The 13,581-nt window shown below is 40.2% G+C and overlaps 1 protein-coding gene across 1 annotated transcript in view; it reads right to left on the reverse strand.

Moving 5' to 3' along the window:
- Positions 1 to 13,581, reverse strand: part of LOC137993145 (uncharacterized) — a 67,710-nt gene that overhangs the window by 49,649 nt on the left and 4,480 nt on the right. The window contains exons 4-13 of the mRNA XM_068838828.1: positions 11,908 to 11,985; positions 10,292 to 10,342; positions 10,007 to 10,079; positions 9,189 to 9,272; positions 7,881 to 7,941; positions 7,084 to 7,280; positions 4,991 to 5,196; positions 4,730 to 4,815; positions 4,550 to 4,590; positions 1,163 to 1,233 (exon numbers count right to left, since the gene is read on the reverse strand). Of these exons, the coding sequence (XP_068694929.1) occupies positions 1,163 to 1,233; positions 4,550 to 4,590; positions 4,730 to 4,815; positions 4,991 to 5,196; positions 7,084 to 7,280; positions 7,881 to 7,941; positions 9,189 to 9,272; positions 10,007 to 10,079; positions 10,292 to 10,342; positions 11,908 to 11,985 (948 nt within the window). The remainder of the gene's footprint in view (positions 1 to 1,162; positions 1,234 to 4,549; positions 4,591 to 4,729; positions 4,816 to 4,990; positions 5,197 to 7,083; positions 7,281 to 7,880; positions 7,942 to 9,188; positions 9,273 to 10,006; positions 10,080 to 10,291; positions 10,343 to 11,907; positions 11,986 to 13,581) is intronic.

Genomic DNA, 13,581 nt, shown 5'->3' on the forward strand with positions numbered 1-13,581 from the left:
CCTTCAACGATTTCAAGTAACAGATTAGATTTCAGTTCACTTCCGTTATTTTTCCGTTACCCTTAGTATTTGAATTCAAATTTGTTGTAACTGCCATGTTTTATCACATTTTTTCCAGTATTACGTCAACATCCATTTACTATATATATGTACATAGAAGCAATCCAGTGTAAACTCTCATTGTACCTGAAGAAGGTTGATTTGGCCAGCCGAAATATAGTACAACACTAAAATCAAATCTACGTTGTATCGGCTCTTGCTTAAAATATTTCGTTTTTCAAGTAACGTTCTTATTAGAAGGTTTGTCACTACAACGCTGTATCACGTATTAGAAATGTACGTGTTATGGTACCATAAGAAACACCAACTATATTGCTGAACAAGATGCGGTCATTATTGTGACGTCATAAGTCACCGTGGCAACGGGAAAGCCGTGTAATAACACCCTTTATTTTGTCTTTAATTACTCATATCTCAAAAACAAACACGGTGATCTCCATTTTTTATTGCTGGAAAGTGATCTGAAGGCAAAGATGAAACTTTCTTCAAAGTTTAAAAAAAATCTGTTCAGCGGATTTAGAGCCACCTTATCTCTGTGATTTTTTTAAGGAGGCTCTGCTTCTGTCGTACAGAATTTTTTAAACTTTGCACAAAGTTTCATCTTGGCCTTCTGATCACTTTCCAGCAATAAAAAATGGGGTCACCTAGTTTGTTTTTGAGATATGAGCAACTAAAGCCAAAATATAGGGTGTTTTTGCTGGGCTTTCCCGTTGCCAAGGTAACTTATTACGTCAAAATGATTACCGCATCTTGTTCAGCAATAATCGGTGTTTCATATGGCACCACAACATTGCTGTTATGTGATACAGTGTGTAGTGCCAATCTTTCTAAAGAGAGTATCTCTTCAAAGTGTTGAAACTGCTTACGCTCACTAATGTTCAGCCTTCAACGTATACATTCCTTTACGTTTCCGAAGAACGAAGCATAAAAAATACAGACAAGGGAGAGAAGGATAAGCGTTTAAATTGTTGCACACAAGAATTTTTGGTAACGCTGCTCAAGAGGTTATTAGGCTATCGAAAGAAGCACTTAAATTTTAAATTGGTCCTTTTGTACCCCTACATAACTAGGCTTGGTTTACTACGGATATGCGACAACTTACCCATCAAAATCCGGCAGATTAGGGTTAAACAGACGAGCCTCTCTCAGCATCGAGTAAATTCGATCCTTATGCTGCAAGATAAAGCAATAGGAACTCGTTGAATGACAGAAACGCTCATTTTCTAGTCACTATTTGCTGACAGTAATAGAAATACTACGATAAAGCACGTTCTGTCCACAAGAGCGAGCGACAACGAGAACGCCAAGAAACAACAGGTTTTGTATTAAAGAAAAACAGTTTTGCAGGTGGACTCTAAATTTTGGCAAATTTCGTGACCGTAAATGCTCCGCAAAATCAGCGTTTGTGAAGAAAACGGCAGTTTGACATTCTCTCGGTCTATCCAAACTTGAAAGTCATAGGAAACAGTTTCATCGTTGAATTGTTAGCTACAACAAGTTGCAAAAATAGTGGAGACACTTCACCTCCTTGGGGCGTTATTAATTTATCTATTATCTCTCACACTGCAGCCCCCCCCCTCTCCCCCCTTATCAGAGTTGCTAGCACGACAAAAAAATTGTTGCAAACTTAAACAGTCAACATTGAAAGGGGGAGAGGGGAAAGGTTTAAATTCTAGATACGGCGGGTATTGAAAGCTAGAAAAGGTTTTTTTTAATGAAAGTGTCTCAACAATTTTGCAACTTGTTGTAGTTTCGAACTGTGCCGGCAAGACCATCAGAAAAGAATCGAGGTTCCCAGGGCCGTAGCCAGAAGAAAAATATGACTGAGGCAATGTCCGTGGTTAAATTCTCTTCGTAGGTATTTTAAGTGTTTATGATGAGTGGCGAGTACAGTAAGGGGCCCAATTCTCGGCCACGCCCAGTTCTCGGCCATTTTTTGTTCAACGTTTATTTTTTGCGCCACAAACGAATCTGAATAAAAAGCAATTGCTTCCAAAGGTAGCTTGATTCCTTGCCTGTTGTCCTGCCGAGTTTTGAGTTTACAGCTACTATACACTGTGAGCAAGTCGAGGTTACACGAAGGAAGGTGAATTTGGTTTCCACGAAAACGTGTTTGCTTACGGCTACTCGAACTACATATCCGTATAGGAGACCCAAACGAGCCAATTCTTGACATAAAGAACGTAGAGTGATAACGCTTTCAGTTAAATATAAACTTTTCCTGGCCTATTTTATTCTTTGACCTAAATTCACTCCTCAATATTTCCTTGGTACTTTTGCGTATTTGCCTATTCTCGGCCACCCTGCTCGCCGTCGACAACACTAAATTAAAAAGCGCTCATAGTTTTGTATGGAGTTTTCTTGTCAAATCACTTGTAAAAGTAAAGCTGTAATGGGGTGGCATGTTGTGACAGTAGATATGAATTAAAACTATGAGTTCTGACTTACCGGACCCTGTTTTGAAACACTCAACTCTTTTTTTAGCCTCGCGTGCCATGGAGCAATTAAGAGAAAAACTAGGTGTGCAAAAAACTTCCTTTTTTAACACGAAACAAAGCTCGTTAAGGATACTTTGTGGTCGAAATATCAAACACTAGCCTTATTAGTGACTGAACAACAAAAATTGCTGATAAAGCGTTGTTTATTCTGAGGAATCGAGGGCACTCTTTTGTGGCCGAGAACTGGGCCGCGCTCGCAGATGACTGGGCCCACGAACGACGCGTCCATTTTCGTTATTACTCGGGTGAAAACAGGGTTGAGCAGTCGATAGCTTCACATGTGTAAACTGAATGCTGAAGGTAGTTGTCTTTGAAATTTCAAGTCCTTACGGCTATTCCAAGGTAGGAAATACAAGTTTACGTTTTTTGTGACCGAAAACTGGGCCCCATACTGAAAGACAACACTGGAATCAAGCTTTATTTTAAAATTTCACGAAAAAATGACTGAGGTTTGCCTCATATTGGCTACGGCCCTGGGTTCAGGTAAATAACTTGCTTTTTTTTTTTTGTCAAAAGCAAAGAGAAATGTACAGTATTCCCTTGCACATCGACTTTGTTCCTTTATTCTTACAAAATTTGAAACTGCCTCACTGGCATACACTGATTTGTCATATTCAAAGAATAATCTGGCACAAAGTGTCGACAAGAAGGGATCTTCAGATTGGACAACGGAGACGATCACAAGTTTTCCGCTCTGGGCATGAGTACGTGCATCAGTTTAGCAGAACCAAATCGCTAATGTTTGAGTCGTACTCCAAGGCATTTAATACAAAACAATGCTGTCTTAGCATCGCGTGAAGTAATTCGTTGGATTCCATGGATCTTCATACTTGACAAGAAACAGAACTAAGAATATAAAAGTTTCTTTTAAAACACCCGCCAATAGGTTGTTCTATTAGAATGATGCTTATGCAAAGCCCTCTCTTCGTCCGCTCAGTCTTACTTATCCCGTCAGTGAATACCAACTCAGTAATGAAAACATGCGGCAGCTCCAGTTGTACTATACCATCTTGGACCCAGTAGTTCAAAAGCCAATTAACACTAATGATCCCCGATTTATTGCCAACTTAAATTTGTATTTTATCCCGTCAAAAAAGCTCTAACAGTGTAATTTTATGCCGAAGGAAAACAAAAGTTCAAGTTAAAATTGAAGGCTAAAAATCCTGTGGGAACTTGGTTTAATCACTGAATTAAATGGGATTTCAGTTTCCACTGATCCAGGAGCCAAATAGGGCTTTGAACAACTGCGCCATGATGTCCACCCTCCAGGCTGAAAAACCCCTCAAGGTTACTGTCAACCTTCAGGGGTGTCTTTCGGAAAATTGCTCTTGCTCGCGTTGATTTAAAGAAAAATATTATTCTGTCTCCCTCCCACTTGAGTTTCTCTTGATAATGAACAATCTCAGTCCTTTGAGTCAGTCAAGTTCTTAGTAAAAAATACAGCAACAAATAACTAACGTTTTCATTATTACTTTCAATCGCCACGTGAAAATCAAGACTGGAAACCACTGTAGCGCAACCCCTTGGTTAGACAAAGGTCCGACCTGGTTAGACTTGGGGGGGGGGGGGAGGAAAACATGAGTACGGGTTCTAATTGTTTCAAAATAAGGTCAGTAGATATATTTAACATAAAGACAAAAGAACAATGAATCCGATGCCGTCACTTACGAATGTAATCAATCAGAAAGGCAATGCCTGACTTATACCACAGGGGAACCCTTTATTCTTGAATGTCGCACCATTTGAAGTTGTTAGTGAAAAAAAGGAAAGCAAAGGAAATAGAGTGTTTTCGCCATGACGCCTCGATGACCATGAATAGAAAAATGAGTATTTTGTATTTGAGTTGTTGCTTCTATGCAGTTTTTTTCGTTTTCGTTCAACTAAGTGGCTGCTGTCTATGTGAGCGAAGACTCCCTAGTAATTGTTTACAGTCCAAACAAACAGACTAATCATCACATGAAAGATCTCAAATTCAGCAACACAGCTCCTACCCTGATATCCTCTATTAACTGCCAGTTAGCCAAATCGTCATCTGAAAAGAAGATAAAAACAGCAAATGAAAAGCGCACTGAAGAGGTGACAGGATGACAAAACGCAAAGGATGTATGGGGTGGGTGATTCCTGCTAGTGCCTACCAGAAGGGAAAGGTTTGAGTGGATTTTCTTGCTTACCTTTTAAAGGAATTTTGATGCTTGCTTGGATCAATTTTATTACTTCACATTTTAGTTTACAAACTTCGATCTCAAGCTCCTTTGTTCTGATGGGAAAGAATGGCAAAAAACACAGAAATGAATAATTATTAGCAAGAGGTGACTGGACCAACTCTTCGAAATTCCTAGTCGATCTGGAACGCTGTGGTCTCCCCCCCCCCCCCCCCCACAAAGTTGACATGAGTTCGTATCCAAAATTGATTATTTATTAATCGTACTTACAACGTTTGCTGTTGAAGGGACAAAAGTTCATGATCGGTAATTGGATCGGTTTGAATTTCCACAGACAGAGTTTCCACTGGCGGATTCTTAATTTCTTCTTTGTTTTCCTCCTCAACACAATCTTCCGTAGATGCCGATTTTGCTTCTTTTTTATCCGCAATACCCGACTCACAAGAGTTTTCCAACGAGGCGGCCCCTTCTGCCTGCTGAATAAGGGGGATAGAGACAACTAACTTTAAAAATTGATTCCCCTTTGTACGAAATACATACATGATTGACAGGTGAAGTTTCGGAGCGTGATAGCAAAAACAACCTCAACAACAATAATTATCAAATAATTGAGATACTACGCGCACTCTCGTTTCTCAATAGTTGTTGAGATGAGAGTATGTAAACACGGCTGTGACATTACACAAATTTTGATTGGTTAGGTGTTGTCAGACGCGCGTTTTGATTGGCTAGTAGGAAATACACACTATAGCTTAGAACTACAGCAATATTACAAAACTCAAGGGCAATTATAGACAATAAAAATTATTGAATATTTTACACACAATGTTATAAACTAACACACTAGACATATGTTACAACCAACCAACCTAAAAAGCGGAGCTCCCAGGTTATTTATTCTTACAATAAGTTAACCTGGCTTGAGTCTGCGATCTAATCGAGACCCACACCAAGTCAGCGGGCAACTTTAAAAAACAGCTGACCTCGAACTCTACACTTGAGCCCGCGATATGGTTACGTAATACTGGTCAGCGGATAACTAGCTTTGACACGTAAGTATGTCATGTATGGGGAATTATTATGTACCCAAAACATATTACATCATTACATACATATGTCCTAGAGGTAAACAGCGTAATCATACACAGACACAACTCGAGCAGAATTAGCTGATTAGATTATATTTGAGCAATCTAGGTGCCTCTACGAAACACTTACATGCATGACCATGTGCCTCAACAATATTCTTAAAATTCTTTCATTATAAGATCGTCCCTGTGCTCTGCCAGTGAGACAAGAATGTCTCTTTGTAAGCCCATGCATTATCTCAGTACACCTGTTCGGTACGCTCCGTTAGACAGGTTGCCAGGCAACCCCAGATATGAGCAGCGTACTCCAGAAGAGGTCGAAGCTTGGTAAGGGCCGACCTCCCATGGCGATTTGCTCTTCTACTTAATGCAAGATAACGCATCCGTTTTCCAGCCATGATCGCGGATGTTACCAATTTGCGCGCTCCATTTTAGATCGTTTTGCAGGTAAACACTTAAATTTTCAGGGAAGATATCCGAACATATCACCTAGCAGAACGTCTTCTAGGTGATAAAAAACATGTCTTTAGACAGTCTTTATACATTACAAGGAGCCTAGAAATGTCTCTCAAATGCTTTTGGCTTAATTTGCTCGTTGGTGCCCTTGAGTAGATGGCATACAGTCTGAGAGCTAATTATGCACATCGATTTTGTTTACTTCGACAACGGACTGCCGCTCGTCACATTGTTCGTGGCATGGCAGGAATTAGAGACGAATAAAGAAAGTAAAGTTGAAATTAACTTGCGACCAATTTGCCTTTGCAACCAATTTGCAGTTCCTGTCTTTTGCCCCGACTTCTTCAGCCCTGGACTGGAACTTAAACCGGGTGAAAAACGTGTCAATATGGGCGCGATAAGTGAGTCATGATGGTTGAACGCTCTCTAACTTAACTCCGGCTCGAGTTCCTCTTCGGAGCCTTGATATACCAGACTGTTTCAATGTTTCATAGCCTGTATGTTGGATACGAGGCCGCACCGAGGATCGCAATCTGCAGTCTGCAATCTGACACAACTGGTGCGTTTGTGCTTCATAAAAACTCACTTGGGACTTTTGCAGGAAGGTTCTTATAACGAAATCATATCGAGCAAAGCTTGAATTTTAAGGATATGAAATTAAAAACGGAGGTGAAATTTCGAGTCATATGCACTTTAAGCTCAGTTTCGTCCACTGTCATGTCACCACATACAGCATGCTCGCTTTTCATATTGAGCACATTAGCATCAGAAGAACATAACTAAAAGTTCAAACTTCTGCAATAAACCATCAGAGATTACCTCAATAGACGCCAGTTTTTCTTCTTGTTTTTCATTCAAAGACAATGTCTGGGAACACTCCTCGTTCGCAGCACCTTTCAATGGGTACGACTTCGAACGAGACGCTGTGGTTTTGTGTTCCTGTTTCATAATTAGGTGCTCTCTGAGGGGGCTCGCTCTCGCCGAACCCGTCGCAGAACCGTTCGAATTGGGACCAGCTGTCAGAAAAAAGCCAAAAAAAGAAAATTTAACAACACGAGGAATCAAAACAACAAATAATTAAATAATACAAAAGATGGGATAAAAAGACACTAGAAAATACCTGGAAACACGGAACATATGCTAAAGAAAACCGTGAGCCAATAAAGGCAAAGTTTGGGTCCAAAGCGAATTCAACGTTGAAAAAAGTACCACGTTGAACGACGTTTCGTCTCCTTGCAAGTTAAATGGCCAAAGAGAATCTGTCGTCTCTTCTCTTGCAGATTAACGTTAGTTTAAAGGGTACTATCCCTTTTGTAAGTTGGATTTCCGAACACCTTCACATCTCCAAGTCGGTTGCCCTATGGTTGCTCTTTTATTCATGGTAACTTGAGCCTTACACCATACCGCTAAGTTTAACCCTTTCACGGCCATAAATACCATTGACACTTATAGATTTTACTCTGTCTAAAGCCAGACGATTTTACTCGTCAATGGGGAAGCACTCGGCAGTGAAAGGGTTAAACTGATTGTTTGAAGACAAGAGAGCGAGGCATCCCCTCAACAACAATACGAAAATATTGTGCACACAAGAACGAAGGTCGAGCGGATAAACTTACCACTGATGTTGTCTGACATGGTACGCGTAACTTTCTTTTTTCGTCGGAGACTGTTTCGTAGCTGTGAGTTAAAACAACATCGGTGTCAGAATGACTGAGAACATGGAATGTCTTTCACAATCAGCTTCGCGGACATCTCTCGGAGTTTTGGGTCGTCTTTGAAAAACGATGGGGAAAAGCTCTTGTGTCTCAAAAATGTATATTTATGTTTCCTTAGTCCTAAAGTACTGCAATGCAATGGCGATAAATGTTTTTGTTCCTGCCTGCTTTTGTTCAACGGAGAACACAAAATTCAAGTTTTACTATTGCACGACAGGACAAATCAACAAATTAGAAAAGGACAACTTGTTGCAGCTGTATCAGAAACGAAGACAGCACCTTCAGCGAAAAGTGACCAAGGATGGCTTCAATTGTGTAACATATTGACGCCCCTTACACTTCTTTGATAAAGTTGGCAAACCTTTCAAAAATTTTGGTGTCCTGTCAGGCACGCGCCACGGGTGACACTGTTCCTTTAAGTGTCTAGTCGTCTAGCGCTGGAGCACTAATTGGGAACACCGTAAACTGACTCCAATTAACAGAAATCAAACCAATTTGTTGGTTATAGAAGAGAGGGAAAAACCGGAGTACCCGGAGAAAAACCTCTCGCACCAGAGTGACGAACCAACAAACTCAACCCACACATGACGCCGAGTCTGGTAATCGAACCGGGGCCACATTGGTGGCCAGTGCTCTCACCACTACGCCAGTTTGATAACACAAAATTTTCAGTTGTACGTTACTTTGTCAACAATGTGCAATACCACTGAACAAGATGAAATAATCTCACGATTGTTACCATCACCGGACTGTGAAAACAGGGAAGGTAACTGAAACACTGTGCTAATGGCAGGAGTTTCAATAGCATTTGAAGTTAGCGGTTGGTTTGAGTTGAAGCAACCGAACAAAACACGAAGAGGCCTAAACGGCCCATTTCTCTAAGAGTGACTAGGGGCATGCCACTTTTAAAAGGACGCTGCCAAACGCCACATTTCAAAAGCAAATTTGATGTCTTCATGTTGTCATCGTCAAACTGACAACATCTTTGAAAGAATTTGTCTTTGATGTTTTCAATTTACGGAAAAAAAAAAAGAACGGACCTCTTTAAGTGAAGTAGCCGACGCTTTTCGTCGGCTGTCGGTATTTATTGAAACCACTGTAGTCGCCTATCGTAACGAAATATTGAAAACTCCACTCGGAAACACAGTGCAGCTCGAAGATGTCAGCTGAGATCTGGCGCACGCGTAGACCAAAGAACTTGAAACCTACCTTGCCCATAATAGTGCCAGCTCCTGCTCCACGCTCAAAGGAAGATGGCGGCACATCTAGCGCTTTTGAAACTCTCACTGCTTCCTGTGCACGCCAGTGAGATAACAATTTAATAACATTATTACAGTTTCCGCGTCTAGCTTTCTAATTAGCTAATTAAATCTCGGTCATCGGCTCATATATACCGCATGACCTAATATGGAAACTGATTATCAAGTGTTGCCAAGATGAAAAACAACATCTGACACGTTCAGAACTTTGATGAATATTTAATAGAACAATTATTCCATTCGCGTTTGTTGGATACGAGACTGGTTATACATCGCATATCCAACGCGCGCTCATGGAATAATTTTCAAATATAACGTATGATCACACCAAGTTGAAAGGTTTTATGGCGGGAGGCAGAAGTACCCAAACTTTTCACTGACACTAAAATTCGCGATTTGTCCGGTCACAAAAAGGTAATCCAAGACTTTCAACTGGAACTTCCGTAAGGAAAATGTGTGTTTTATTTCAAGATCTTTTTTTCGGTTTATATGGTTTAGTAAATCTGAAAGAATTTTACAAATGGAACACAACAATCCCAATAAAATTTCGCATTCAGTAGCCCACCATACTTGAACAAAACGGGAACAAACTTTTTCCTCCTGTAAATGGTACACGACCGTCGTTTTAGCTCATTAAATACTGTACGCACATTTGTGTTACTGTTGGAGACGCTTACCAAGGGAAGTCTGCTAAACTGACGCTCAGAAAAGCGCCCCAAAATTCCACATAAAAAAAATGTTGTGTATTACATATTATATTTTCCTTACCTTAAGAGTCATAATCCAGTCGAATATGCAAACATCCCGAGGAGGAGATAACTGAAAGTCTTTTCCATCCTTACTGAAAAGAAAAGTATTTCAAAGGTTCCATGACAAAGTCAAATGTTGCAAGATTAAAAAATGTTTAAGACCAAAACATGGAGGGGTTCCGTTGCTTCGACTAGAAGGTTGACTCGTCAATCTCCTTTTGCCGTTAAAATATACTCTTGTTTATGTTTGTACGCTTGTAAAGGTTACTTGAAAAGATTAATTCCAGTAAAGAGGGAAGACTACCTGGTAATAACAACGAACACTTCGAGTGATGCTGTTGAAACGTCAATGCACCTGGGAAAAAATTAAAATGGACAAATAAACTGGAGAGAACGCTCAAGGAATCAAGCAGTCTTAAGCCGTGTTCACATTAGGCCTCGATTATGATCGAATTATAGTCGAATTAAATATGAAATGGGTTCACATCAACTAATAGGCCATTTCCGAGTTCATGTCTGCCTCCTCTTCAAAGCGAGTCTAAGTGCGAAGTTTTTGTTGTGAAAATTCGTTTTCATTCATATGTAAAGTAGAACTAATTACCATCACAAAAACTTCGCACTTAGACTCGCTTTGAAGAGGAGGCAGACATGAACTCGGAAATGGCCTATTGCAGTCCCTGATTATAACTGGATTATAATTACTTCAAACAACCTCAAAGGGGTTGTTTGAAGCAATTACAATGCGTAATTGAACAGAATGGCGAGCACGTGGTGGTATGAGCAGACAAAACTTCTAATCGCTTTACGGAGCGAAGGTTTGGATTTGTCTTCTTCTATTCTGGGAAGCTATCCTTGGTTCTCTTCTTGCCTCAAGCACATGATGATGATGATAATCGTGGCAGCCACGCGATACGGCGCCATTTTGTCTCACATTGCGAGGTTACCCTGCGTATTGTATTTGAATTTTCGCAGATGTGAACAGAACCATAATTGAATAAAATTAAATGGAGTGTGATAGCCTGATATATACTTCAGTTGATCATAATCAACGTTGAGTGTGAACACGGCATTAGTATTCTCTGTTTCGAAGTTGATTCAAAGTTTCTTGCCTTGTTCTAGCGAGCTGACAAAATGTGATTCGTCCAAAGTATAAAACAAGGACCTTAAGGCGCAAACGAGCAAAACCACATCGTCGTCGTCGTCGTCGTCGTTGTCGTCGTCGTTGTTGTCGTCGTCGTCGTCGTTTTCGTCGTCGTCGTCGTCGTTTTCGTCGTCGTCATCATCATCTTCATCATCATATCATTAATGACGAAGACGTGAAATGGCCAAATTTGACGTTATGTGGATAGCGACAACAAACGAACTCGACGATAATGCTTTACATTCGTTGCTGTTGTCATTGTTGCTCAAGATCCCTAATTTGAGGATTGATATCATATTATGCCACATTATTGTTGCTGTAATCGTGAAGATGGAAGAACTAAACACATTGAAAAACAGAAACACAACAAACACGCTTTTTTTCCAGAGTGGAGTGTGAAACAATATCATTTAAAAGAAATAATTTTTATCAACTTGACTGAATGATTTGAAATTCCTGTTTGTCTTTTCCCTTTTTATTCCCCTGGGGATATGACAGGGACTGTGGTGACCATTTTCAAGTGGTAAGGCTAAAGAAGAGAAGATTGCTAAGGCAAAAAAGCATTGGCAGTAACTCCTCCTCCATTTATTGTGCATTATTAATCACCAAGTTATACTGAGGAGAGTGATAGGGCAAGTAGCTTAACCAGGAGACAAAGCCTTGGACCTCAATCCAGTCGGTGGATTGATATATCAAAAATCATAGCACAAGAGCAGAACGGCACGAGGCAACAAAATGTTGTTGATACACAGCATCATCATACATTGAGAGATCAATACCCTGAAGGCTTGGAATCTGCTGGAGTCTTGCTGCTTTTGTTATCATAGAGAAGGAGATTAGAATCTTGTGAAACAAACCTTTGAATTAATGTAGAGTAATAGGTTAGAATATCAGGGATGCTTTGGTAAAATCGAATAAAACAAAAATTCTGCATTTTATTTTTAGAATCAAACTGAAGATAATCCAACTGTCCTCGCCAGGCCAAAAATAAAAGCAATAGAATTAGACAGGATTCAAAACTAGCATGTATTTACATAAACTAGACAAGTACATACAAGAAAATTGCTCTTCTTGAATAGACGGCATTTATTAATGAGATTCTTGTGGCCAGTTCTTACAATAAATATTATTAAAGGTAAGCTATTTCCTAGGTGTGGTCAAAGTGGTACAATTGGACAGGAACAGAATAATGTTGCAAAATGGATATGCCGCAAATGGACAGTGGACAGTAATTTTATGATGTTTCTGCCTATAGACATGTATTTTCCTTCGGACGTTCAGCGTGAGAATGTTATGCATGCTAGCCATAGCTAACGCATTAGTGTGCGTGGGGTCTCCTGAGAGACCCCAAAAGGTGTATAAGCATTTTGTAGCGTGATGGTTTTCATCACGTGCGAAGCTACTAGGCGGTAATTTTGCTTTAGATTTGCTTGTTTTTTTTAATTTTATTTATTAATACAATAAAATAAACAGTTTGGTCGGTTTTTCTTTTTCCTCCCCTTTGTTTCTTTTCTTTTTTAGGCCGTCGATTCCCTTCTCAGACAGACAACTGCTTCTGCTGTGGTAAGCAGGGCCACTGGAGTGCCGACTGTGGACGTTTTTTGGAGCGGACACAAACCTGGAAGCTTCAGAGCCTCAACCAAGAGCACCTTTCACAGCTCCTCCGGAAATCAGCCAAGCAGCATGGTAGATTAGCGATGTGAAATTCGCCCATTATGATGATTATCCATTTGAGCAAAGGTGGACAGTTCCGCCAGTTTTTGAGTTAGAATCGGATAGGCCAGCTTCTTCAAATTTAAATGTTAAAGGCAGGCTCAAAGTCCACGCTGTCTTTTGGGAGGGAATTCACGTGCCTCCCTTCATTGTTGAGTGTATTCGGGAAGGTTATAAGATACCTTTTTACACTACGCTTTTAAGAGCTTCATTTTCGAGTAGCCGCTCCACTCTCCAGCATGCCGGGTTTGTTTGTCAAGCTATCTTTGAATTATTTTCCAGCAATACGGTTGCCCGGGTTCCTAAATCCCATCTTAAGATATTAATCCTATCTCGGTTTCGGTTCAGAGGTGTGGAAAGAAACGTCTGATACTGGATTTTAGGTATCTTAATAAGCATTTGTTCACGCAGAAGTTCAAATTTGAGGACTGGGGGGAGGTCCTAGATTATTTTGGTAAAGGTTGCTGTTTCACTAAATTTGATCTCAAGAGTGGTTATCATCATTTAGATATTTTTCCCGAGCACCAGCCCCACCTTAGTTACAAATGGGTCGTGCCTGGAATTTTTTTTGTTTACTGTGCTCCCTTTTCAAATTGGCCTTTCTTCGGTTCCGTATATTTTTACTAAGCTCTTTATACCGTTGGTTAAACACTGGAGGTTTCAGGGCATTCATTCAGTTGTTTATCTGGACGATGGTCTGGATGTAGAGCGGAGCGAAGCCTTGTGTAACGCTCATTCGA

This window comes from Montipora foliosa, chromosome 2 (genome assembly GCF_036669935.1).
Source record: "Montipora foliosa isolate CH-2021 chromosome 2, ASM3666993v2, whole genome shotgun sequence".
Lineage (NCBI taxonomy): Eukaryota > Metazoa > Cnidaria > Anthozoa > Scleractinia > Acroporidae > Montipora > Montipora foliosa.